The sequence below is a fragment of the Somniosus microcephalus genome, chromosome 10 (assembly GCF_052327205.1).
Source record: "Somniosus microcephalus isolate GS21.2 chromosome 10, FLI_Smic_1.0, whole genome shotgun sequence".
Taxonomy (NCBI): Eukaryota; Metazoa; Chordata; class Chondrichthyes; order Squaliformes; family Somniosidae; genus Somniosus; species Somniosus microcephalus.
Genome location: NC_140996.1, coordinates 169,166,735 through 169,192,635, shown reverse-complemented (window position 1 = coordinate 169,192,635; position 25,901 = coordinate 169,166,735). Strand labels below are relative to the sequence as shown.

Sequence of the window (25,901 nt, the reverse complement as noted above, 5' to 3'; positions counted from 1 at the left end):
TGATTTGTGACTGGAATAGGCAGCATTGAGACATCAAGTGCGTAACAAATAAAACACTCACATATTTAAAAGGAGTCTTTACACTACATGCCAGAAGCCCAAGAGCACCACCCTTCCTAACTTATACCACCGGTCTTTCTCTTAACTGTTGTCTGTGTAGTAGTGTTTTTGCATGCTCAGAGCATCACCGACATCAAGAACAAATAAAAAAAACGTGCATGAGCAAAAGACTTCAGGAAGACAGACACGTTAGCAAAATGCAATCTAATGTGGCTAAGTGCGGAAGAACTGTATAAGAGACAGACAGGTTAGCCGAAGGGACAGAACCGGCAGCAGGTGCAATTTAATGTGGATAACTAAGATAACACATTTTAGGAGAAAAACAAAAATGTATACACTTCATGGAAAGACACTGTACAGTGTGAATGAACAAGGAGGTTCAAATACATAATTCGCTAAAAGTGCGAGTGCAGGCCACTAAAGACGTTAAAAACTCCAATAGAATTTTGGGTTTTATAAATAAGGATATTGACCCACAATTTCTTGGATCGCACTTATGCAGAAATTATGCTGAAATAAATATATGCCAGTTTCTTGCTGACGGGAATTTACATTGAAATGTCCACAGAATTGCATTAGCTTGCGTCGTTGGAATATAAAAAACAATTTAAAGCAAGCAGAAATCAGCGTAATCAATCAGGTCCCAAAGAAAGCACAGAATATACAGTATCTTCCTTCTCTGAGCCTCTCTATCTTATTGATGTTATGAAAATTAAAATTTGAAGTCATTGAACTACCATTTATCCACATTATTAAGCATGGCATGTTTAAGAACACAAAACTGTGTATGTTTTTTTCTTTTTAATGTAACAGATTCTGATGGCATAAAAAAGCATTAATTCCAGTGCAGGTTTCAGTAAGGAGAAATAAAAGAAACACTAAAATCATCGCTATAAAGTATCAGAAATTGTGACTTTGAGCCCTGCAGCACCTAAAATGTTGAACGTAAATTTATGTCTGTTCGCGTAAATGCAGGAAACTTGCGTTCTTTGCTTTTCGTGGAGGCAGAGTTACGTTAAAGAGCCAAGTGAGGCTTCAGTGATGTAACTCGGGAGTAGCACAAATGATCGATGGAATTTGTGTACAGCAATGTTTCAGCAGAAAACCGGTGTAAATCAGTTATACACAAATTTCCACACAAAAAACAGCACAACTCTGCTCTTACACCATGGTCAGGAAATTCCGGATCAAGTACACGAGTAAAGAAGTGATGAAATATTTGTACAAAATGTTGGTTAGACCAGGTAGAATTGTGTGTGCAGTTTTGGTCACCACATTACTAAAAGGACATTAAAGTCATATAGAGTGCATAAAATCACCAGGATTATAAGGAATGAGAAACAATTGTTGTCAGATACTTGTGGACTATTTCCATTGCAGCAGTAAAGGAAAAGAGATATAATACAAGATTTATCTCTAACATTTTCAGAAAAGGAAACATTTCTGTACACACAGGTTTGTTGAAGCACGTGGAGTGCTTTGCCACAGAAAGTGGTTCAGGGAGAAGCCTTTTTTTTTTTAAAAAAAGGGAAAATTGGATGAACATTTGAAATGGAAGGCGATTCAGGGCATCGCCTTTCAAGATGTTTGACTATTTGGTCTAGAAGGGATTTTAGTAATTTATATCAAGATGTCACTATTAAGTTAAATTCAGCACACAAGGGATACAATTCCATTACTATCTAGGAAAATATATTTGACTCAGTAGCCAGGACTAAGTGGCTAGAAGAATGGTATTTCTCACATGCCAGATCAGTTTGAGACAATGGGGTTCATTAATACATTCTAGTGATATTCACACAATGTAAAACTGGCCTTATTTGTTTTGAGACTAGCAACAGGTAGTGCTAAAGGACCCACACCCAAGAGGGGGGTATTTGACTAGCTCAACTAGCCACTTTGCGACATGGAGAGCTGAGGGAGGGTCAGAGCTCAAATCTCTGGCTTCCTGTCAAGCTGTAGCCAAGACAATCTGCAGAAGTTTGGAATAGAAACTATGGCAGCGATTTTGCCAGCACGCGGAGCGGATTTGGAGATGGGTCAGGTGGTAAAATAGCAAAAAATGACGGCGGGTTCCGATCCCGCCAACCCGCCTCCATGCAACTTTGCCAAAAGCAGGCTCCCTGGCTCCCGTTCGGTCCCGCCACCAAGCGGCGGGATAGGCACTTAAGGCAGTTAACTGCTTGGATAATGCCATTTTGACAGCCGTTTTACCACTTTTCTGTGTGTTCCACGCCGTTCCCAAACCACACCAGCTAATGGTGTCGGGTGCACAAGTGGCTGCCTTCTTGACAGCTGCAGCTCCAGCATAAAAACGGAGCTCTCAACAAGGATCAGTTGCAGGTGGCAGAAATGTTTTTTCAGGTTTTGGAAAACTTTTTGCAGGTCTACTGGTCTTGGAAGTGGTGAAGCAGAGATCCATCTCCACTGTGACCTCCTGGGAAAACCCTCTCCCCACATTGACTGAGTGCTTCTTCAACGGAGATATCTACCAGCAGTATGGGAACCATTTATTTCCTTTCATCCTGGTCCTCAGATTTGGAGGAAGACCAGCCGCAGCAGCAGCGGCGCAGCCAGGCACAACAGCAGCAGCGCTAACCTCCTGCTCAGCCACCTGATGGTGCACAGGGCAGAAGGCATTAGTACAGGGATGCACGTTGACGCAGGAGATATCCCCAACACAGGGTTTACAGGCCGAGGATGACCTTCCTCAACATGACTGAGCAGCAGTGCCAAAGGAAGCCGAGACTTTCGCGAGAGGTAGTCAGTGATATCTGCGCAATGCTGCACCAACACCAGGAGCCTAGAGGAGCGGGTGGACACCCCTTACCAGTGGCCGTCAAAGTCACCACCGCCCTTAATTTCTTTGCTTCAGGGACCTTCCAGGGTTCATCAGCAGACATCAGTGGCATCTCCCAGTCGGCCGCACACTTGCATCACGCTAGTAACCAATGCCCTCTTTGCCAAGGCGCACAACTACATCCACTTCTCGACGGATCAAGCAAGTGTAACCGCACGTGCAGTTGGCTTTGCAAATATGGCAGGCTTGCCCAGGGTGCAGGGCGTCGTACACATGTGGCCCTTCGGACACCCCATCACAACCCAGCTGTTTGTCAACCGCAAGGGCTTCCACTCCCTCAGCGTGCAACTGGTGTGTAACCACAGGAAGGACATTTTGCATGTTTGCGCCAAGTTCCCTGGCAGTTGCCATGACTCGTTCATCCTGCGGCAGTCTAGTGTGCCTCTGCTCTTCAATCCGCCAAACCAACTTTCTGGGTGGCTACTTGGTGACAAGGGCTACCCCCTGAAGACGTGGCTGATGATGCTGTTGAGGAAGGCATCTAACGAAGCTGAGGAACGCTACAATGCCAGCCACATTTCGACCTGATCCATCATCGAGCAAACCAATGGCTTGCTGAAAATGAGATTCAGATGCCTTGACAGATCAGGTGGAGCCCTACAGTATTCAGCAGCCAGGGTCTCCAGAATCGTCGTGGTCTGCTGTGCACTGCACAACATCGCACAGCATTGTGACTTGCAGCTGCCTGAGGAACAAGTGGCTCAGCGCATAGCCTCCTCAAATGAGGAGGAGGAGGAGGATGCGCCAGTTCCAGCAGCACGCAAGTACATTGCTGCCAGTGATGCAAGGGATGCACTAATCTTTGCCAGATTCGCTTAAGTAGACGAATCAAACAAATGTGGCTGGCACCTTCTTAACACACCATACACAATGTACAAGAATCTGTGGGTTCCTATCACTATGACCACCATCATTACAAATGCAAGTCGCCCTGAGCCCTAAATGTGGAACTTCCATTTCTGAGATCACATAGGCCAGAACTTCAACTGTTTGACATCACTTCTGTTTAATCCATTCACAAAAGGATGACAATGTCAAAAATTAAAGACAACAGAACAGAACACCCAAGTGACTACTTGTGCTTTATCTTCTTCTTATGCGTGCTTCCCTTGTGGCTTCAGCAGATGTGGAGGCACCTTGCTCACTTTCATGCTGCTCCTGCTTCGACACCTTTGGCGGGTGTCCTCTGGGTTTGCGAGCCTGTGAGGGCTCGGCAACAGTCTGCTCCTCCTGCGTCTGTGCAGGGGCTGAGACGCCCATCTCAGCTGGGTGAGGACTCTGGTGGGGCTCTGACCTAGGGCTACTCAGTGGCATGGGAGTGTGAGCACTTGGAGAGGAGCCCCCACTTCATTGTTGCCTGCCACCAACATCCCTCTCATGGGTCAGCCCCACTTCAGTGCTAGTAAGTGGCTTGACAGCACCTTGCTGCACATCAGGGAGTCCATGAGGGCCTGTTTCTGCACTGGCAGTCCTACTCCAGAGGACTTCCATGAAGCTCTGGTTTCTCTGCTCAATAGCTGCCCATTGCTCCTCCAGAGATGTCAGTCTGTTCAAAACATTCACCATGTTTTCCTGACTCTGGCGATTTATTTCCTCCATGGCCGTAGCCAGCCTTTCCACGGAGGTTGCCATCCTTTCCGTGGTGGTGCGTTCATGCGCCATTGCCTCCACAAAGGCACTGCTCATGTTAGCGATGGACTCCTCCATCCTCTCCACACTCGCAGTAACCCTGGAGACAAAACCTGCCAGAAACTTCTGCACCTGTTCCTGGAGTTCCAGCACCGCTCTTTTTCTGGATGGACCCAGAGGCACAGGGTCCACATGCAGCTGAGCAGTGCTGGTACTCTCCACTGCTGTCCCTGTCTCCACCATCTGCTGATGCTCACTTGTGAGCTGTGATACACCAGTTGACAACACTACTCTACCTCCCGAAGGTCCCACCGAGGTGTGCGTATCTGCGCTGGGTGTGCTTAATTCTGCTGATGTTGCGCCCTCAGAGGTTGCAGGTTCCTCCGAGGAGTCTTCTGGCTCCGGCTCTTCCTTCTGGACAGTGGGGAGGGGGGCTGTCGATGGTCCTGTGGGGGAGTAAAGGCATGAGTTACACATGTGATATTAATGTAGCATGCACATGGAATAGTGTAGATTATCATAAGTCAATCTGTATGAGCATCAGATGCCATATCAGTCACTCATGCAATGCAAATGTGAGATGCAAATCTAGTCTGTCACCAGCTTGCTCTGCTGTGCCCGTCTGACCATCCCCCACTTCCAGATCCTCATCTCTGATTATTTCAAGGGCAGCCTCGTCAGCGTTGGTCAAATGGGCAATTGAAGGTGGCCCTCCTCCTGTCCTAGCCCTCTTCCTCTTATTGTGGGCTCTTTTTTCCTGCAATGAGGGACACAAGTGGAGTTTGAGTGAGAATGATGGAGTGAGTGTAGAGAAGCCATAGCATAGATGCTTAGAAGGAGACTAAAGATGGAGTGAGGTGCCAATACCAAGGGCCCTCCCTGTGCGTTGTTAGTTGTTGGCATTGCATAACAGTGATAGTGAGTGAGGGCAGCCTAGTCGAATAGTGAAGTGATTGTGTACATAGAGAGGGATGGTTAATGGTGCAAGAGATGCAAGGGTAAAGTGGGACGTGGAGGAGTAGGTTGACAATGCAGAGTGCTGGTGATGAGAGATGAGGAGCAGATTGAGGGTCATGGTGATGTTGTACTCACTTTCCTTGAGCAGACCAGGTCATTGAACCTTTTTCGGCACTGCACCCAGATTCGACTGCACATCGATATCAAGCTGACCTCCAATGCAATTTGCAGCCACACAGCTTTGGTCTGCTGTGATGGCTTCTTCCTCCCAGAGGATGGGAAGAGTACCTCCTTTTAACCTCTTGACTCCCTCCACAAGAGCATGAAGGGAGTCATCAGCAAATCGTGGTGAGGCCTTTGCCCTTGAGGTTGCCATGTCAGCAGAGTAGTCAATCCAGAAGCAAAAAATGAGAGAATGAACCAAGGCTGCATGGGCCCCTTAAATGCAGCTGGTTCACAGACGTCAGACGAGGCGAGTTCCAGACCCAAAACAGTAATTGGCCAAGGGAGTGCACAAGCAGGGAATCAATTGCCCAATGCAAAATCGCAAATTTTTACCGGCTGAAAGCAGAGGCGGGACCGGGACCGGCCAACCACCTGACCCGCACCCACCCCGCCACCAATGATAAAATCGCGGCCAATCTCTCTGGTTCCAACGGTTAGCCAGTTAATTCAGTGAATACTAACTTGGATAGTGAAAATAAATCTGAATCAGACTAATCTGAGCAAATTATTTAGGATGTTAAGAGGAGCAATCAAGATTGAATTTCACTGAAAACTGTTCATTCATACATTGTAAAATAAACCAGTTTTGTGGTTTACAATTGGCACTGTATAACTAGAATTTTTAAAATCAGTCAATCTTCCAGAAGATAGAAGAAACATTTAAGGTCATGTGTAAAATTACAGTATCTAGTACACACAATGAGTGGTCTCAATCACATTAAAGCACATATTGGGCAGTAAAATTAAATTCCTGTTTTTTTGGTGACATAGCGTCTGCTTATGGGAAGAAATCTGTGACATGGGGCCAGAACTTCGGGTCCCCACGGATGAGTACGTGCTGGGTACTCACGCGTAGGCCCAACAAAAGTGCCGGTTTCGTGCATGCACTGCGCATGCGCGGGAAACCGGAACTTCCGTTCCCTTAAAGGAAAGGGGTTCACAGGTCGAACGCATGCGCTGGAGAGGCAGCACGTACGCCTGGAACTTCCGTTTTTTTTGCAGCTTTCTCCGGGAGGGTAAGTCTCCAGCAGTTACACTTTTAAAAAGCAGTCGCAAGGGCCTGCTTTTAACAAGGTATAAGTGGTGAATTAAGTAAAGTTAAAACATTTTTTCCACAGGTTTATTATTTTTAAATACTTTAAAGAAAGGTAAGTTTATTTTTAGCCCCGTTAGAAACTGTAATTAATTTTTTCAAAAATTTAAATTGTTTAAAATAATTATTTGATGTAATTTAGTTATTTTTAAAAAAAAAATTATTTGAAGTTTTAGTTATGTTTTGGGGCTGAATTGTATTCATAGTTTTGACAGGTCTTCCTGTCAAAATTTATGAACAGGCATTCCCTGCTACCATTGGCTCTCCATGGCCCACGTGATCCCAGGGGATGCTTTGAACTAACTGCGCCCCTGGGATACGCAAGCACTGCGCGCCGGCAGTTGGAGCAGGCCCAGGATCAGAATCCCACGCGGGCCCACAGCATAACGGCCGGCACGCTAGGTAAGTGCAGGTCGGAGGCTTGCACCGGCGGGAAGCCTCCGGCCCGAATTTCTGGGCCATGAAGCGTAGGACAGTATCTATTACATTTTTGGCAGTTAACAAACGTGCAACTTCCAAAAGACATTCAGTACTCAAAAGGATTACTCTGCGCCGTTCCATGTGTGTTTTTTTATTGCAGTTCACTGCTGTTGCGACGCGTTTACTTTCAACATTCTCCCTTTTTGTGAATAATTGCACGTTAGCAAATCAAGAAGTCGAACTTGCATTGTAAAATTTGTAACACAAGGTGTTAGCCCTGGCTCAGCGGTAGCACTCTCGCCGGAGTCAGAAGTGTTACTTGTAATCAGGTGATGTATATCAATAGGGTGCTAATTTTATTCAGGGGGTGAGTATTAATATATACGGGAGCAGGCTTGGAAAGGAAGGAGCTTATCTTGGGGGTGCACGGTATGTAATGTGTGTCTCTGTAAATAAGATATTCCATCCTTCACCAACTGGCTATCCAACTTTTACAAGGTTGTGGGTTCAAATTCCACTCCAGGAGACTTGCGCACAGAATCTAGACGGACACTTCAGTGCATTACTGAGGGAGTGCTGCACTGCTGAGGGAGTGCTGCACTGTCAGAGGTGCCGTCTTTCAGATGAGACGTCAAACCGAGGCCCCGTCTGCCTTCTCAGATGGACATAAGATCCCATGCCATTATTTTGAAGAGCAGGGGATTTCTCCCGGCCAATATTTATCGCTTAAGCAACCTCACTAAAACAAAAGATTATCTGGTCGTTACCACATTGCTGTTTGTGGACACTTGCTGTGCACAAATTGGCTGCTGCGTTTCCTACATTAGAACATGGACTACACTTTAAAAGTGCTGTACATTGGTTGTAAAACACTTTGAGACTGCCTGAGGTCAAGAAAGGCACTATATAAATATAAGTTCTTTCTTTACCCCGATGGTTATACACCCATATCACTACCTGACTTTTTTCTTTACAGATGCTAACTAATTTGCTATGTTTTTCAAGCATTGGTGTCCATTTCAGATTTCTCTTATTTTTTACAACTCATTAACAGGCATTATTGGTGGCACCATCCTGAATATTGCATTGCTATTCTACCAATCACCTGCCAGTATTACTTTTACAAGCAGAGAAGTAGCACATCTACCTCGCTAAATAGCATAGGCCAGTTGCGATCCCACCCACCTCGGTATTTGGCACCAAACACTGGCAAACCATAATAATGATCTTCTTACTCCAGTAACCAAGAGGCAAGACCAGCTGGATCGGGGAAGAGGTGTGAAATGCCGAGCCTTAGCTCAGGACAAATGGAGGATACTTGAGAAAATTTACAAACAACAATCTTTAACCAACCCGAAGCACCCTGGCCTATCCGGGTAACGCTTCCGTTTGACAGTCCCCACCTCTCCCGGTCCGGCCGGTTGTTCACATTTCTTCGGCAGAAGAGATCGCAGAAATCCAGTCCCTTCAACGGTCGCAACCAAAAACTGATCCAAGCCACCGACTTCAATACTCACCAGGGAGCTGAAACGGCCGCTGACAGCGTAAGCAAGTGTTCCTCGTCGCCCTTCCACCGCCCTCCGCCATTTTGCAGCTGCCTCGTGATAAACCAGTTCCCGCCTGTTCACCCAACACAGGCGGACATGCAGCACCGCCTCTTCCGGACTTGCGCAGGTTAGTGCCGGAAGGGCACAATGCTCCAAGAGCCTTGTGTTTTTGACAGTTGTTAAAGATTCTGTTTGTTACAGGCGTCTAGTTAATGTTTTGGGGAGTAAAATTATCCAACACCAATGGGCATTTCACTATTAAAGATTTTTTGTGTGGGACTGAAAATAGAAACACTTCCAACTCATCTAGGAAAATATTCTTATACTATACATCACTTAGTGTAATTTATAATTCATTTTATAATAGTTGGTAATGATTCATATCAGCAAACATTTATATAAAATAATGATATTTTCCAAAGATTATTATACTTACAATACATTACACATTAGTAAAATCGGATTTGCTTTGTTTTTTTAAAATTCATTTATGGGATATGGGCATCGCTGGCAAGGCCAGCATTTATTGCCCATCCCTAATTGACCTTGAGAAGGTGGTGGTGAGTCGCCTTCTTGAACCGCTGCAGTCCGTGTGGTGAAGGTACTTCCACAGTGCTGTTAGATAGGAAGTTCCAGGATTTTGACCTAGCGACGATGAAGGATCGGTGATATACCTCTAAGTCAGGGTGGTGTGTGACTTGGAGGTGGCAGTGTTCCCATGCGCCTGTTGCCCTTGTCCTTCTAGGTGGAAGAGTTCGCGGGTTTGGGATGTGCTGCTGAAGAAGCATTGGCGAGTTGTTGCAGTGCACCTTGTAGATGGTACACACTGCAGCCACAATACACCGGTGGTGGAGGGAGTGAATGCTTAAGTTGGTAGATGGGGTGCCAATCAAGCGGGCTGCTTTGTCCTGGATGGTGTCGAGCTCCTTAAGTGTTGTTGGAGCTGCACTCATCCAGGCAAGTGGAGAGTATTCCATTACACTCCTGACTTGTGCCTTGTAGATGGTGGAAAGGCTTTGGGGAGTCAGGAGGTGAGACACTCGCTGCAGAATACGTAACCTCTGACCTGCTCTTGTTGCCACAGTATTTATGTGGCTGGTCCAGTTAAGTATCTGGTCAATGGTGACCCCCCCCTCAGGATGTTGATGGTGGGGGGTTCGGCGAGAGTGATGCCATTGAATGTCAAGTGGCAGTGGTTAGACTCTCGTTTGTTGAAGATAGTCATTGCCTGGCACTTCTGTAGCGCTAATGTTACCTGCCACTTATCAGCCCAAGCCTGAACGTCATCCAGGTCTTGTTGCATGCGGGCATGGACTGCTTCATTATCTGAGGAGTTGTGAATGGCACTGAACACTGCAGTCATCAGCGAACATCCCCATTTCTGACCTTATGTTGGAGGGAAGGTCATTGATGAAGCAGCTGAAGATGGTTGGGCCTAGGACACTGCCCTGAGGAACTCCTGCAGCGATGTCCTGGGGCTGTGATGATTGACCTTCAATCACCACAACCATCTTTGTGCTAGATATGACTCAATTTGGAATTCATTATATTTGCCAAACTCCTACTTTAGACATAGTACAACTGAGTTCAACAAATGTACTACTTTAGTATTTGAATTAACTCTCAAGAAACCCCAAACAGTATGTGACATTACAGGTTATAAGTGAGTTTATCTCAGATGGTTGTGTTTGGTATTTATAAGAAAGATGTTAGAAATAATATCTAATCACAGATTGGTGCTCTAATGCAGGGTTGTCGAAACTGTGCCCCATTTGGTCTTATAATTCTTATTTGCTGGTTTGTGTTTTGTGGGTCTGGAGGTTTGAAAGAGCTGTTCTTAGCATTAAGTTTGGGTGGACTTTGAACCTCATAAAGTTAGACACCGAGTTACGTGTCTTGTGAGTTTCTTGAATCAAGTGACGTGCCATTTGCTGTGGTGAACAATAATTTTTCAAGTTTGATTCATTCCACGCCACAAATACTTTTCTAACTGAAGAATGTTTGAGTGGAAGGAAGCAAGAGTTACAGAAAACACGTGCAACAAGAATTAGGCTTAGTTTTCTGTGCAACATGACAAACGCTAATCCGCTATAGTTTCCAGGGTCAGTCTGATCTGAATAATGTGGGCAATATCCACCCCCTCTACTGTGGCTACAGTATATACAATCTACAGGATACGCTGCAGCAACTCACCAAGATTACTTCAACAGCACCTCCCTTCCCTACAACCCCGACACCAAGAAAGACAAGAGCACAAATGTAGTGGGGACACCTCCAAGACTCCCACCATCCTGAGACTTGGGCATATAGTGCCACTCCCTAACCATAACTGGGTCATTATCCTGGAATTCCCTACCTAACCTCATTGTGAGAGCACCATCACCACAAATACTAGAACAGTTCAAGAAACATAGAAGATAGGAGCAGGAGTAGGCCATTCGGCCCTTCGAGCCTGTTCCGGCATTTAATGAGATCATGGCTGATCATCCAAACTCAGTACCCTGCCCCTGCCTTCTCCCCATATCCCTTGATCACTTTAGCCTTAAGAAATATATCTAACTCCTTCTTGAATATATTTAATAGAGTAAATAAGGAGAAACTGTTTCCAGTGGCAGAAGGCTTGGTTAGCAGAGGACACAGATTTAAGGTGATTGGTAAAAGAACGAGAGGCGACATGAGGAAACATTTTTTTACACAGTGAGTTGTTGTGACCTGGAATGCATTGCCTGAAAGGGTGGTGGAAGCAGATTCAATAGTAATATTTGTTGTATCCGTGTATTAATGGAGACACGGAATGCAGGAGTTGGTTTAACAGGTGTTTACTGAACAAAGTCTGGAGGTGAACTAAAAGATACAAGACACTATACAGGCTTATATACCCGAGTGGTCACTACCGGTATTACAGTACACAGGGGCTCTTAAAGGTACATACACTACAATTCCTCCCCTTTTAGATAATTAGTACATAACATTTTAAGTAATCATTAATTAACATGTTTACAAGAACAATAATCTACACATTTGCTGCAGTTAATCAATTATAAGTCAGTCTCTCTGGAGGTTTCCTGACTCGGTCCGGATAACGCCTCGGTGGTGTAGTAGTTTTCGGTGGTGTAGTAGGTTCTTTTGGCAAGGTCGATTCGGCTTGAATGCCAGTGTCGGCTTCATCTGATTCCAGTATCACCGGATCGGAGGTAGATACTATGGGTATCTCTGCTTCATCATTAGGCGTATAGAGTTGTGGTGTAGGTTGTCCCTTTTCGGATGACTATGATCTGGTCAGCATGGCGCCTTATTATGCTTTCTCCAATGTCCACGGTATACATCAGCGGTCCTAGTCGTGTGCAAATAGTTCCAGGCTGCCATTTCTTGGTACGGTAGTCCCGGGCCAAAACTTGTTGACCTATCTGGAAGGTTCTAGTTGGCCTTTCATTCATGCCTTGAAATTGCCGGTTCTCTACGTCCCTTCTGATGTTTGGCTTGATCAAATCCAGCCGGCATCTTAGTCTTCTATTGAAAAACATCATGGCGGGAGTTTGGTTTGTAACCACATGTGTTGCATTCCTGTACGCAAACAAGAAGTTATCTACCTTATGTTGTAGATTTATGTCTTCATTACCCATGGCCTTTATGGCCTTCTTGAAGGTTTGGACAAACCTTTCAGCTAATCCATTGGTGGTGGGATGGTATGGGGCGGACGTGTAGTGCTTAACCCCATTGTTTTTTAAGAACTTCCTGAATTCTTCGGACACAAATTGCAGTCCATTATCAGAACAGATCTGTTCAGGCAGCCCATTCCTGGCAAATATGGTCCTTAATACTGTGATGGTTTTTTCCGTGGTGGTGGAGGACATCTTTATTACCTCCGGCCACTTGGAGTGTGCATCCACCGCGATTAAGAACATTGAGTCCATAAATGGACCAGCAAAGTCGATATGTACCCTTTGCCATGGAGATGAGGGCCACTCCCATGGATGTAGAGGGGCTTGTGGTGGGGCGTTTTGGACCTTCTGGCATCCTAGACAGCTCTTGGTCATTTCTTCGATGTCTCCATCGATACCTGGCCACCACACAAACGCTCTGGCTAGGTTCTTCATTTTCACTCCACCCAGATGCCCCTCGTGAAGCTCCTTTAGCACTTTATCCTGGAGTTTGGGTGGAATCACCACTCTGGATCCACACATCAAGGTTCCTCGGCACACTGACAGCTGTTCTCTTCTTTGCGAGAATGCTGGCAACAGTGGTTCGCCATGTGCTGGCCATCCCTTCACCGTTAAATCGTAGACTCGTGAGAGAGTCGGGTCATTTCTCGTTTCCTTTTCAATGGTAGAATTTGTTACTGGTAGACATTCCACTATGGTTGAGTGGAACATCTCCACTGGGTCCATTGTAGGTGCCTCTTCTACCGTTGGCAACGGTAGGCGCGATAAACCGTCAGCATTCCCATGCTGTTTTGATCCTTTGTATTCTATGTAATATTGGTGTGCCCCTAGGAAAAGGGACCGCCTCTGTAGCCTTTGCGCTGTCATAATGGGAATGCCCTTTTTAGGGTTGAATATGGAGACGAGGGGTTGATGGTCAGTCAACAAGGTAAATTTTTGTCCGTGTAGGTAATGGCTGAATTTCTTCACTCCCCACACCAGGCTGAGTGCTTCCCTGTCGATCTGGGCGTAGTTACGCTCAGCTGAGTTCAATGAGCGTGACGCAAAAGCTATCGGCCGCTCCGAGCCATCAGGGAATCTATGCGATAATACCGTTCCTACGCCGTAAAGGGATGCATCGCACGCCAGTCTGATTGGCAGTGATGGGTTGTAATGAGCCAACACTTCCTTGGACGTGATCAAGCCTTTGCATTTATGGAAGGCACGTTTACAGTCTTCGCTCCATTTCCAAATTACTCCCGTTTGTAGCAGTGCATTAAGAGGGTGCAGAACAGTTGACAAGTTCGGTAAAAATTTATGATAGTAATTTATCAATCCCAGGAACGACCTTAATTGTGAGACATTTTCAGGTGCTGGGGCTTTTATGACCGCTTCAATTTTTTCAGGTGACTTATGCGACCCTTCCTCGTTAATTATATGGCCACAATATGATATTTGTTTCTGGAAAAATTCGCACTTGGGGCGATTTGTTCGTAGGCCCCGTTCTCTCAGTCTAGTGAGCACCTGCTCCAAATTGGCAAGGTGCTCGTTGTCGTTTTCTCCTGTTACAAGGATGTCGTCTAGGTAGCATTGAGTCCCCGGAATCCCTTGGAGGACTTGCTCCATAGCTCTTTGCCAGATAGCTGGAGCTGATGCTACTCCGAAAACCAGTCGATTGTACTGGTACAGGCCTTTGTGTGTGTTTATTGTGAGATACTTTTTAGAGGCCTCCTCAACCTCCATCTGTAGATATGCCTGTGCCAAGTCAATTTTGGTGAAACGTTTCCCTCCGGATAGTGAGGCAAAAATATCTTCTATCCTCGGAAGAGGATACTGTACCGTGTGAAGGACCGGGTTTACAGTCACCTTGAAGTCCCCACAAATGCGAATTTTTCTCTGTTCTTCAGATTTATCATTATTCAACGTTTTCTTCATGGCCGGGATGATGGGTGTTGCCCACTCGCTCCAATCTACCTTGGGTAACACGCCTGCCTTTTCCAAATTCTCCAGGTCTCCCTCGACTGCTGGACGAATTGCGTATGGCACCGGCCTTGCCTTAAAAAACTTGGGAATTGCCGCATCTTCCACTTTTATTGAGGCGGTGACGCCTTTCAAGGTTCCTAGTTCCTGTTGAAACACTTCTTTGGCGTTGGCCAAGATGTCTTTTAATCGTTCAGGTATGACGTCATCATCATTTTTTTTCTCACTGGTCACTGTCAGTGCCTGAATGGAGTGCCTGTCTAAACGTATCTTCCTGATCCATTCACGTCCCAACAGCGGTGGACCACCATCTTGCAGAACGTATAAATACAACTTCTGTATTTCCTTGCTGTTGTATACAACAGGCACCCTTATTTTCCCTCTGGGGTATACCTTCTGCCCCGTATATGTCTTCAAGATAATGGATGTGTCTTTCAAAGGTATATGCGGAAATAGCCGCTCGTAATCCCGTTGACTTATGACGGTTAGAGCTGATCCTGTATCTAGCTCCATTTTAACTGGGGACCCCGCTATCATGAGGGTAACCCAAATGGTCTGGTAATCTTCTTTGGCAATTACATTATGTAATTTGAGACAGCTTAGTCTCTTGTTTCCGGAGTCGCTATCGCTCTTCTGGTCTTCGGAGCTACTGTCCGTCATCATTTGTACCTTTCTGTACTTTTCCTTATTGATTTTTTTTCTGTCAGTGGATTTTTTGTTTCCAGATCGGCATACATGTGCAATGTGTCCAATCTTTCCGCATTGCCTGCATGCTTTGTCCTTGAACCAGCAGTCCCTCTGGTCATGGGTGGATCTGCCGCAGCGATAACATCTCTCGAAACCCCGTGTCATTTCATGGGTACCGACATCCTGTGGCTTTTGCTGTATCTCTGCAGCTCCTCTTGCTGCTGCTTCGTATGATACAGCCACACTGAAAGCCTTGTCCAGTGTCAAATCTTTCTCAGAAAGTAGCCTTTTCTGTGTTCCTTCACTTAGGAGACCGCAGACGAATTTGTCTCGTAGAGAATCTGCCAGTCCTGCCCCGAATTGGCAGTGCTTTGACAGCTTTCTTAATTCGGTGAGGTAATCAGCGTTACTTTCATTCTTGTGCTGATTCCTCCTGAAGAATTTGAATCGTTCTGCTATCAGCAGCGGTATTGGGTTTAAGTGCTCCTGTAGGGTATCAACAATCTCCTTAAAATTCTTGTCCATCGGTTTGGCTGGAGTGATTAAGTTTCGTAACAGCCCGTATGTCCTTGCGCCCATCAGATTTAGAAGTACCGATGCCTTTTTATCATCCTCTACTTCATTCGCTGTGCAATATACCTCTACTCTTTCCACATATGTGGTCCAATCCTTTATATTACTATCGAAAGCAGTAATATTGCCAGTCTTAGGCATCCTAAAAATCAAAAATGGCGCCTCCCGCGCTTTCCTTTCTTCCCTGCCGAGAAAAAATGGCGCCTCCCGCCGCTGCCGCCAACGCTGTTCTCCGCGGTTTTTATTTACACAGATATTTTTAATAGTTGGAGACTCGTTCCCGCCGGACTCTCTGGGATTTTTCCCTCCCTCTGCTTGGTCCGAACGCCGACCTGCTTTGCAGCGCCAGCCGTCTCCTGAGTGCTCCACCCTCCGTCTCTGTTTGCCTCCGCCTTCCGACTCGCTGCTCGGCCCCGCTGCAGAGCCACCCGATCGAGCCCCAGCCCGCCGCCCAGGAAGGATTAGTGCAGTACCTGCCACCAGCCCGGCTAGCTGGTGAAACCACAGTTTTTCTTCTTTTTTTCTTCGACCTTCGTCTGAGGAATCAATCTCCTTGAGGTGCTGCCGAATTGCAGGTAAGTCCGTTTCCAATTCGTCGCCACTGTTGTATCCGTGTATTAATGGAGACACGGAATGCAGGAGTTGGTTTAACAGGTGTTTACTGAACAAAGTCTGGAGGTGAACTAAAAGATACAAGACACTATACAGGCTTATATACCCGAGTGGTCACTACCGGTATTACAGTACACAGGGGCTCTTAAAGGTACATACACTACAATATTCAAAAGAGAATTGGATAAATACTTGAAGGGAAAAAATTTATAGGGCTATGGGGAAAGAGCATAGGAACAGCAGTAGGCCATTTAGCCCCTTGAGCCAGTTCCGCCATTCAATGAGATCATGGCTGATCTGCGACCTAACTCCATATCCTTTGCCTCATATCCCTTAATACCTTTGGTTAACAAAAATCTATCAATCTCAGATATAAAATTTGCGGAAGAGAGTTCCAAACTTCTACCCCTCTGTGTGTAGAAGTGTTTCCTAATTTCACTCCTGTAAGGTCTGGCTCTAATTTTTAGACTATGCCCCCTAGTCCTTGAATCCCCAGCCAGAAAAAATAGTTTCTCTCTATCTACAATATCTGTTCCCCTTAATATCCTGAAAACTTTGATCATATCACCCCTTATCCTTCTAAATTCCAGGGAACACAACCCTAGGTTGTGTAGCGAAAAATATAAAAAGGGATTGTAAAAGTTTCTATAGGTATGTGAAAAGGAACAGACTGGCGAAGGCAAATGTAGGTCCTTTACAGTCAGAGACGGGAGAATTTATAATGGGGAATGAGGAAATGGCAGCGAAATTAAATAAATACTTTGGGGGTGATTTTTATTCAGAAGTCGGGAAGGAGGTGGGACTACAACTTTCGGGGTTGTCGTCCCGCCCCCATGGAGATGCAGCCAATCCACGCGATTTTAACTTGATTGACCTTGTTGAGCCCGCTCAGCGGGCTCAGCAGGCCAATTAAGGGCCACCCGGCAACAGGTGCTGTCATAGACTGAAATTTCATCTGTCAAGACGTTTTGACAGATGAAATATCAGTGTTTCACAGCTGTTTGAAGCTGTCAAACACTGACAGTCTTACTTCTAACCTGAGTTCTTCTCCACAGACTCAGTTAGAAACCTCTCCTGCACAGAAAGCTGAAGGCTGTCACTTTTGACAGATCGCAGCCATTCTGCTTTCTGTGCCGGTTAGATAATGGACTCCCGAAACCTAGAGGAAGGAAGGCTGTAAAGGCAAGTACAGGTCATTTAAACTTCTTTACACACTTTAGACACACCAAACACACTTACCTTTGCACTCATGCACACATCACTCACCTGAACACCGACATCTTGACCCCTCCAAGTCCGTCAACCGGACAACCCGACTCCTCTAACTTGGCATGGTTTGGAGCCGTCGGGAATCTCACACTTCAAGCTTTAAAATAGGGATTAGGCTAAAAACTGCCTGTTAACTACCTGTTAACAGGCAGTTAATTGGCACTAATCCCTTTCAGCCTTGGGTAGGCGGGTCCCAGTGTGGGGCGGGTACCCGCCTCCTTTGAAACTTACAAGGAGGCGGGTTGGGGGCGGGATGGTGTCGGGACCCCCGAATTCGGGACTTTAACCCCCCCACACGCCTCCAATCCCGACTCCACGGGTCAATGAAAATCGACCCCTTTGTTTCTGTCTTCACGGAGGAAGACACAAAAAACCTCCCAGAAATACGAGAAAACCAAGGGTGTGGCGAGAATGAGGAACTTAAAGAAATTATTATTAGTAAAAAAAGTGCTAGCAAAATTAATGGGACTAAAAGTCAATGACCTACATCCTAGGATTTTGAAAGAGGTGGCCATTGGGATAGTGGACGCATTGGTTGTCATCTTCCAAAATTCTATAGATTCTGGAATGGTTCCTGCAGATTGGAGGATAGCAAATGTAACCCCACTATTTAAGAAAGGAGGGAGAGAAAAAACAAGCAACTACAGACCTGTTAGCCTCATATCAGTAATTGGGAAAATGCTGGAATCTATTATAAAGGATGCAATAACTGGGCACTTAGAAACTAATAGTAAGACTGGGCAGAGTCAGCATGGATTTATGAAAGGGAAATCCTGTTTGACAAACCTATTGGAGTTCTTTGAGGATGTAACTAGTGGAGTAGACAAAGGGGAACTGGTAGATGTGGTGTATTTGGATTTTCAGAAGGCCTTCGATAAGGTCCCACACAAGAAGTTGGTGAACAAAATTAGGGCACATGGAATTGGGTGTAATATACTATCATTGATTGAGAATTGGTTAACAGACAGAAAACAAAGAGTAGGGATAAACGGGTCTTTTTCAGGATGGCAGGCTGTGACTAGTGGGGTACCGCAATGACCAGTGCTTGGGCCCCAGCTATTCACAATCTATATCAATGATTTGGATGAGGGGACTAAATATAACATTTCCAAATTTGCTGATGACACAAAGCTAGGTGGCAGTGTCAGTTGCGAAGAGGATGTGAAGAGGCTTCAAGGGGATCTCAACAGACTCAGTGAGTGGGCGAGAACATGGCAGATGGATTATAAAGTGGATAAATGTGAAGTTATCCACATTGGTAGAAAAAACAAAGGCAGAGTATTTCCTAAATGGGGAAAGATTTGGGAATGCAGATGCTCAAAGAGACCTGGGTGTCCTTGTACATGAGTCACTGAAAGTGAATGTGCAGGTGCAGCAAACCATTAGGAAGGCAAATGGTACGCTGGCCTTCATTACAAGAGGATTTGAGTACAGGAGTAAAGGAGTCTTACTCCAATTATTTAGGGCCTTGGTGAGACCACACCTGGAGTACTGTGTACAATTTTGGTCTCCTTACCTAAGGAAGGATATACTTGCCATAGAGGGAGTACAACGAAGGTTCACGAGATTGATTCCAGGGATGGCAGGACTGTCGTATGAGAAGAGATTGAGTAAACTAGGCCTGTATTCGCTTGAATTCAGAAGAATGAGAGGGGATCTCATTGAAGCATACAAAATTATTACAGGGCTTGATAGGGTGGATGCTGGGAGAATGTTTCCCTTGGCTGGGGAGCCTAGAACCAGGGGCCACAGCCTCAGGATAAAGGATAGGCCATTCAGGACTGAGATGAGAAGAAATTTCTTCACACAGAGTGTGGTGAATCTTTGGAATTCTCTATCCCAGAGGGCTGTGGAGGCTCGGTCATTGGGTATATTCAAAACAGAAGTCGATAGATTCCTGACTAGTAAGGGCATCAAGGGATATGGCAATAAGGCCGGTGAATGGAATTGAGGCAGAAAATCAGCCATGATCTCATTGAATGGCGGAGCAGGCTCGAAGGGCCGAATGGCCTACTCTTGCTCCTATTTCTTATGTTCTTATGTAATCTTTCCTTGTAATTTAACCCTTGGAGTCCAGGTATTGTTCTCCTAAATCTACACTGCACTCCCTCCAAGGCCAATATATCCTTCCTCTCAGTACGCCAGGTGTGGTCTAACCAGGGGAGTTGGACTAATTAGATAGCTCTACCAATGAGCAGGCACAGGCATGGTGGGCTGAATGGCCCCCTTCTGTGCTGTATCATTCTATGATGTTATGATAACAGGTGAGTGCCTCATTTTACAGCCCCACCTCAAAGGAAAAAGCAGACTTGTATCTTTCTATGAGCTTACATTCAATTAGGCTTCGTGCTTTGCAAAAGTTAAGATTTAATAAATGAAGTGGACAAGTTATATGAGTCAGACACTCTCACGTTAAGCAAATACAAATATTATTAGGCACCAATTAGCCTGCTGCTTCTTAGCTCCCGGTTTTCTTGGCAAGGACAGTGTGTGCAGCGTGGATCTGGTCTGTTGGACGCTTGTCCAATTTTAAGCCCTGCCCATTGCAGGGCTATGATTCTATGATTCATTCCCCATTCTTGTTGGGCACAGGAGGTTAAAATCGGAACTAAAGACTTGGTAAAAGTTTTTTTAATATCCAGAATTGATGACGTTTCATCTGCTTAATATGCCATTTCACACGGAATCAATGGCCCAGAATTTCGTGGAGATTGTGCCATTGCAATGCTGCATTTGCGGGATCGGCTTCATTTTCTATCATAAAGATCCCAGGAAATTATGATGCAAGTGAGTTGCACCATTTTTCATGCCGCACCATAATTTCCTTGGACTTTTGTGCCACTCCGCCAACATCCCCGTCAGAACCATGCATAATTGATTATCATAGCTATGCCTCCCCAGCCAAGACAATGACAATCGCAAATTTCTTGGATTTACGCCGGATTTCTCACTGTAACCACTTAGATTGAAAATTAATGGCGCAGGTAAATGTATTCAAATTCATAGTTCAAAATAATTGATTATAATAAAAGTTAAAACACTTCTCCATCATAGTGTGTTAGGTTTAGTGTATATGGTTTGGTTTAGTGTATATGGTGTAGGTTTAGTGTATATGGTGTAGGTTTAGTGTATATGGTGTAGGTGTAGGGCACTGAAGTGTCTGCACGTGCCATTGATGAAAGTGAGACTGGAGGAGAAATTGTCTTAAGGCCTGTTTTTGGGCGCGAAATGGTCAGCGCGTTTGCAGCATGCCAGAGGTCGTTTGAAATTGGGCCTCAGGCTTCATCTGAATAATTCCAGGGAACTGCAGATGCCTGTTGGGCTTCCTGAAGCAGCTTGCCCAGTTTCCGCTGGACCAATTTGGGCTAGTTGCAATACCAGCAGCGGACCATAGATAGTCCTGAAGGTGGGAGGCAAACAGAAGGGGGTCGAGCGCGGGCAAGCAGCGGCCCACAGTAGTGCTGTAGAACTAGTAGAAGCACTAACTTTATGTTGGAAAGAGCAAGAAAAAAGGAGCAAAGCATGCCCAGCTCCGTTTATGAACAATTTAGGAGGGTCGCCTTTAAACGGGAGTCAGGTCCCTTATTAGCATATGCAAGATGCCTAACACATTTTTAAGGCGGCTGTCAGGGACGCCTGAATATCGCCTGACCCAATATGGTATCGGATGTATTTCAGATGGCCTTGGGGTGCGGGACGTAGCCTTGCAAAATTGGAGCTTTCTGTCCTCGTTTCATGCTCAAGAAATGAGGGAACTGAGTTGCAATTCTATCCCTCCCCCACTGTTTGTTTCATCTGAGACATTTTAGGTAGCTTACATTAATAATGTTATCTTCTAAATAAATGGTAAAAACATTAAATCTGTAACTTAAAATGTTCCTGAAACTGAATGCAGCAGCTGAGCTTGTCCATAACTCAAAAAAATTGTTTGCAATTAATCAAGTTCAGCATAGTGAAAGGATTTCAAATTCAGAATTCTATGACTCAGGTCATGCCAATATTGATCTTTAGTTAGTAATCGAAAATTAGTAATTAGTTCATTGATGCAGGTGGGGTAAACTATTGGCTGCACCGCTTCTGCGGTCCCTGATTTTCCATTATGCTCACTGCGACGTATTCAAATTATCTTTTCAGAGAATTTTGGAGTAAGTTCATGTGGGGCACGAAACGGCATTTTTCATGGCATACCTCGCCACTCCAGGAAATTCTGGGCTTAATATTAATCAATATTAATACTAATATGGTTCAGAATCAATAACCACAAGATGGCACTGTTGTGAAACTTATTTTCTATTCATAATACACCTCATATTCTAGTATATCCTTGTTTAGTGTTAGTTTTTGAGCACAATACAATTTTACATTTATTAATTTTTTTTGGTCAGCTAGATGTCTGACACACATGGATGCTTAAAAGTCTCCAAACCAAGTTATTGAGAAACCCATAGAGTATAGTTTGTGTTTCAGCAATATGAAGTGCACTCTTTCTTCCCATGGGGACACAGCCCACTTAACAAAGCGGAAGGAACTTGCAGGTTCGTAAGTGCCAAGGCTTCGAGACCCACACATGTTTGCAGGATATAGCTGGAGTTGAACCACCTAAAACTCTGCAGCTTACCAGCACAGCACTAGCTCGAATCAGTTTGTCCATTAAGGCATTGGCTTGTAATGTTATCTAGGGCAATGTGTGAAGGTCTACTCTTCCAGGATCCATTAATGAGCCAGGCTTGCTGGTCAATCATCAGCAGTGCTGCAGACCTGCCTGGTTCTGGTACTAGATTACCCAGTCTGCCGCAAAGGGTTAACTCAGTCCAATCTTTCATCGATGGGCATATTTGCCTAGAATTTCCACAGATGTTCTCCGGCAGGAGATTGGCAGAACCCCCAAAGCTATGGCAAAAATTGCTAAAAACGACCATTTATGTTGTCTCTCCATGGTGTTTGCCGAAGCTATGGCGAGAGATTAGGAGAATCCCATTGAAATTCTCCCTCATTACCTTGGAGCCAGTTCAACCCCAAAGAGACTCTGCTCACCTCTCTGTCAGGAAGATAGTCATAAATTTATTAGGACAGTTTTTTTGTTTTTGTTGAATTCAATAAAAGTTTAGATCAGCTCTTGGGTTATGGTACATTACAGGTTATATTACAGGTTATATTACATTGTATTTACAGATACATACAGTAAGCATCTTACAGAGTTCTGTATATTTTGTTAATGTTATATATTGAGCATTGATAGGATCAGTGTCCTTCCTTGGCAAAGTAAAGTTAGAGTCAGATGAGAAAGGGGGAGGTTAGGAGCTTGCCGTGTAATGGGTGTGAGCAAGGTAAATATCTCAGGGTTGCTCATGGGCTGGAGTCTCTTCAGTCACTCAAATTTCCTTTGGCTGGTAGGATGGGGCTGTGGTAGACTTGTGGAAAGGAACCCATATGTTATAGTACAATAGCAAAATACTGTGGATGCTAGAAATCTGAAATAACAACAGAAAGTGCTGGAAACACTCAGCAGGTCAGGCAGCATCGAGGAGAGGAGAAACAGAGTCAACATTTCGGGTCGAACCTTCGACCTGAAACGTTGGGGGCGATTTTGTGAATGGAGGCGCGTTGGAGGCGGGACTGCTGCTTGTTGGGTTTCAGTCCCGCCTCCATTGAGTTGTGGCCAACCCACGCTATTTTCCCTTGATTGACCTTGTTAAGCCCACCCAGCGGGCTTAGCAGGCCAATTAAGGGAAAGCTGGTTGCAGAGCACGTCAATGTATGATGTTTTGTCTGTCAAAAATTTTTGACCGATGAATTGTCATCGTTTGACAGCTCTGTGAAGCTGTCAGTAACAATCTCTGCAGCTTGATGAGGTCTTGCATACAAGACCTCATCAACCTTTTACAGAAATCAGATGTTTGTTGCATCTGAGAATGCAACGGACATCTCTCATTTGCAACACGGAGGTGCGAGACTCTCCGTATAGAAACTGACTGAAACCTGCAGAAAGAAACAAAGGTAAGTACATTTTTAAAAACACTTAGTACTTACCTCAGATACACACCTCTACACTCTTGCACCCATCACTTACCTTCACACCACACTTTTGCACCCCCCAACCCCCGCAGACCTCCTACTCGCCTCGCCTCGCTGGCAGGTTTTGGAGCCGTCGGGAAGCCCGCACTTGTGAAGGCAAAAACGGGATAATCCTATTTTCTGCCAGCACGGTGGCATAGTGGTTAGCACTGTTGCCTCACAGCGCCAGGGACCCGGGTTCAAATCCGGCCTCGGGTGACTGTCTGTGTGGAGTTTGCACATTCTCCCCGTGTTTGCGTGGGTTTCCTCCAGGTGCTCCGGTTTCCTCCTACAGTCCAAAGATGTGCGGGTTAGGTTGATTGGCGATGATAAAAAAAAAAAATTGGCCCTTAGTGTTAGGGGGGATTAAATACGTGGGGTTACGGGGTTACGGGCTTGGGTGGGATGGTTGTCGGTGTAGGGACCGGGTTCTAGGGTTTGGATGATCAGCCATGATCTCGTTGAATGGCGGAGCAGGCTCGAAGGGCCGAATGGCCTACTCCTGCTCCTATCTTCTATGTTTCTATGTTTCTATGTTAATAGGCTTTAATTCCTTCCCGTCTGAAAGGAGACAGGACCCGGCGCGGGACGGCAACCCGCCTCCTGGGGAGATGGCATGGAGGTGGGTGTGACACCCGCCCCCAAATTCTGCCATTTTCCCAGCAGTCCTGCCTCCATACCCGCCTCCTTGGGGCTGAGAAAATCGCCCCCGTTGACTCTGTTTCTCCTCTCCTCGATGCTGCCTGACCTGCTGAGTGTTTCCAGCACTTTCTGTTGTTATTCCATATGTTATAGTGTTTCCCCAGCTCCACATGCAGCATATGTATTACTCAGATTGCAAATGTGCCATGGGTGTTTTGTATAGATATATACTGTATTGTGAGAAATGTTGGATTATACCACACTTGAAAGATGCATCTTCTTACTGTTAAAAGTAAGTATTGGGCAGGGCAGGTTTTAAGGTACAGACAATCTTCTCAAATCTTACAACAACAACAACGTGTATTTATATAGCACCTTTTAAAGTAGTAAAACGTCCCAAGGCACTTCACAGGCGTATTATAAGACAAAAAATTTGACACCGAGCCACATAAGGAGAAATTAGGGCAGGTGACCAAAAGCTTGGTCAAAGAGGTAGGTTTTAAGGGGCGTCTTAAAGGAGGAAAGAGAGTTAGAGAGGCAGAGAGGTTTAGGCAGGGAATTCCAGAGCTTAGGGCCTAGGCAACAAAAGGCACGGTCACCAATGGTTGAGCGATTATAATCAGGGATGCTCGAGGGCAGAATTAGAGGAGCATAGCTATCTCGGGGGGCGGGGGGGGGGCAGGTTGTGGGGCTGAAGGAGATTACAGAGATAGGAAGGGCAAGGCCATGGAGGGATTTGAAAACAAGGATGAGAATTTTGAAATCAAGGCGTTGCTTAACCTACCAATGTAGGTCAGCGAGCACAAGGCGTACCAACTGACCCACCAATGGTTGTGGGGCCTGCCTATGCTGGACCCCTGAAGATCTGACACTGATCTTTTTTAAATTTAAAGCTGCTCCCTTTATCAGTGGGCCACAAGGACATGTACAGGAGAGACACAACACTCCATCTGGCCCAGCACTTCCCAGCTGGAATATCTGGCCTATCTAGTGGTTGCCCATTGAAGGCATTTAAATCACGGGACTTAGAAACATAGAAACATAGAAGATTGGAGCAGGAGTAGGCCATTCGGCCCTTCGAGCCTGCTCCGCCATTCAATGAGATCATGGCTGATCATCCAAATTTAGTACCCTGTCCCTGCCTTCTCCCCATATCCCTTGATCCCTTTAGCCTTAAGAAATATATCCAACTCTTTCTTGAATACATTTAATGAACTGGCCTCCACCGCCCTCTGTGGCAGAGAATTCCACAGGTTCACCACTCTCTGGGTGAAGAAATTCCTCCTCATTTCCGTCCTAAATGGCTTACCCCTTATCCTTAGACTATGACCCCTGGTTCTGGACTCCCCGGCCATTAGGAACATCCTTCCTGCATCTAGTCTGTCCAGGCCTGACAGAATTTTATAGGTTTCGATGAGATCCCCTCTCAATCTTCTAAACTCCAGTGAGTATAAGCCCAATCGACACAATCTCTCCTCATACGTCATTCCTGCCATCCCAGGTATCAGCCTGGTGAATCTTCGCTGCACTCCTTCCATGGCAAGAACGTCCTTCCTCAGATAAGGCGACCAAAACTGTACTCGAACCCTCTTGCTACGAAGGCCAACATACCATTTGCCTTCTTAACCGCCTGCTGCACCTGCATGCTTATA

The 25,901-nt window shown here is 45.5% G+C and overlaps 1 protein-coding gene across 1 annotated transcript in view; it reads right to left on the bottom strand.

Annotated features, from left to right (window-relative positions):
- Positions 1-8,955, bottom strand: part of rnf17 (ring finger protein 17) — a 236,879-nt gene extending 227,924 nt beyond the window's left edge. The window contains exon 1 of the mRNA XM_085998300.1: positions 8,762-8,955. Within this exon, the coding sequence (XP_085854426.1) occupies positions 8,762-8,831 (70 nt within the window). The 5' untranslated portion in view covers positions 8,832-8,955. The remainder of the gene's footprint in view (positions 1-8,761) is intronic.
- Positions 8,956-25,901: the final 16,946 nt, after the last annotated feature.